General features: G+C 40.3%; 1 protein-coding gene across 1 annotated transcript in view; it reads left to right on the forward strand.

The window, feature by feature from the left end:
* The first annotated feature begins 573 nt into the window (after positions 1-573).
* Positions 574-1,584, forward strand: part of LOC110020553 (plant-specific TFIIB-related protein PTF2) — a 2,652-nt gene continuing 1,641 nt past the window's right edge. The window contains exons 1-2 of the mRNA XM_020718693.1: positions 574-838; positions 952-1,584. The exon at positions 952-1,584 is cut by the window's right edge and continues 1,641 nt beyond it. Of these exons, the coding sequence (XP_020574352.1) occupies positions 1,203-1,584 (382 nt within the window). The 5' untranslated portion in view covers positions 574-838; positions 952-1,202. The remainder of the gene's footprint in view (positions 839-951) is intronic.

The raw sequence follows: 1,584 nt of genomic DNA on the forward strand, positions 1-1,584 counted from the left end.
CAGAAACTAATGAGGAGGCAAGCCTTTTCACGCCATTTTTTTTCTTTGCTCGTCTCGGATTTACTAAACACATCGATTCACAGGGTTTCTTTGGCTGCAAGTAGGATTTAGTAAATTATTTAAATTTGAATTTATTGATTTTTTAGGTGATTAAATACTAAAAACTATTTGATACGGTAGTAAGTAAATGAAAATAAATTCTAAGAAATAGTTTCACAATTTTAGAAGGATATTGCAAGATTAATCAAAGGAACATCCAAAATAAATATTAAATAAAAAATATAAATTAATATCCAAAGCCTAAAAGTACATTAAAAAAAACTAACATTTACATTAACTAATAATTAATTATATAAATAATAATTAATAAATTGTGTAGATGAATTAATTATTAAATAATAGTTTTATATCTTATTAACTAATTGAAAGCTTCAACATAGCTTTATTCATTAATTAAATATTAAATAATTACATATAAATTATATAATTATTATTAATTGAATAATATATAAACTAATTATTAATTATTAATCAGTAAAAATAATAAAAGCAACTCAAACAACTACACCACCACAGACTAATCTCCCCCTTCCCTCTATGCCCGAAACCCTCGTCTCCATCCTCCCGCTCAATCTTTCGCCTCTCCTGCCCTAAAACCCTCGCCTAGATCCTCCTCCTCCCGGTTTCGCCCAAAACCATCGACTTCGTGATCGAACCTTAGCGATACACTCGCCATCATAGCTAGCTGGGAAGGCAGCGATGGGATCGTGGCTTACAGAAACTATCGAGACTCACATCTTTCTCATCCGTCCGCTCCTACCAGAAACCATTGAGAAAGGTAAGCCTGTTCGCGCCATTACTCATCTTCGCTCATCCCGGATTTACTAAATCCATCGATTTGGGATTTACGGGAGCTCAGGATTTACGGAGGTTTCTTTTACCGTTTGGCAGGATTTAGCGTAAATCCTGCTTAAAACCGGCTGCCAAACAACCTATTTGGGATTTACGGGAGCTCAGGATTTGCAGAAGCGTATTTTTTTGCTGTTTGGCAGGATTTAGCGTAAATCCTGCTTAAAACCGGCTGCCAAACAACCTATTTGGGATTTACGGGAGCTCAGGATTTGCAGAAGCGTATTTTTTTGCTGTTTGGCAGGATTTAGCGTAAATCCTGCTTAAAACCGGCTACGAAACAGCCGCACTCGATGGGTGGGGAAGTCTGCCGGAACTGTGGCGAGCCAAACGTGATCAACGACCTCAACACCAACTCCCGCATCTGCGAGTCTTGCGGCTTAGTTTGCCTATCAGAAGTCTACAAAGACCAAGCTTTTACCTCTGATGGCGCACCGATCGGCACCCTCCACTCTATCGGCGACTTTGGCTACCGCGAGCGAAAACTTTATCGTGCGCGTGCCTTGATTACGGATGTCACCTCCCGCCTCCACCTCACAGACGCACATACCACCGCTGTCACCCGTCTCGCTTGCAAAGTTACAGATGACAATCTTGGCTCCGGAGACTGGTTCCCTGTCCTTGTTGCTGCCTGTGCTGTCATCGTCATGCGTCAACATCGCTCCCCTCTTTCCC

This window comes from Phalaenopsis equestris, unplaced genomic scaffold (assembly GCF_001263595.1).
Source record: "Phalaenopsis equestris unplaced genomic scaffold, ASM126359v1 Scaffold000099, whole genome shotgun sequence".
Lineage (NCBI taxonomy): Eukaryota > Viridiplantae > Streptophyta > Magnoliopsida > Asparagales > Orchidaceae > Phalaenopsis > Phalaenopsis equestris.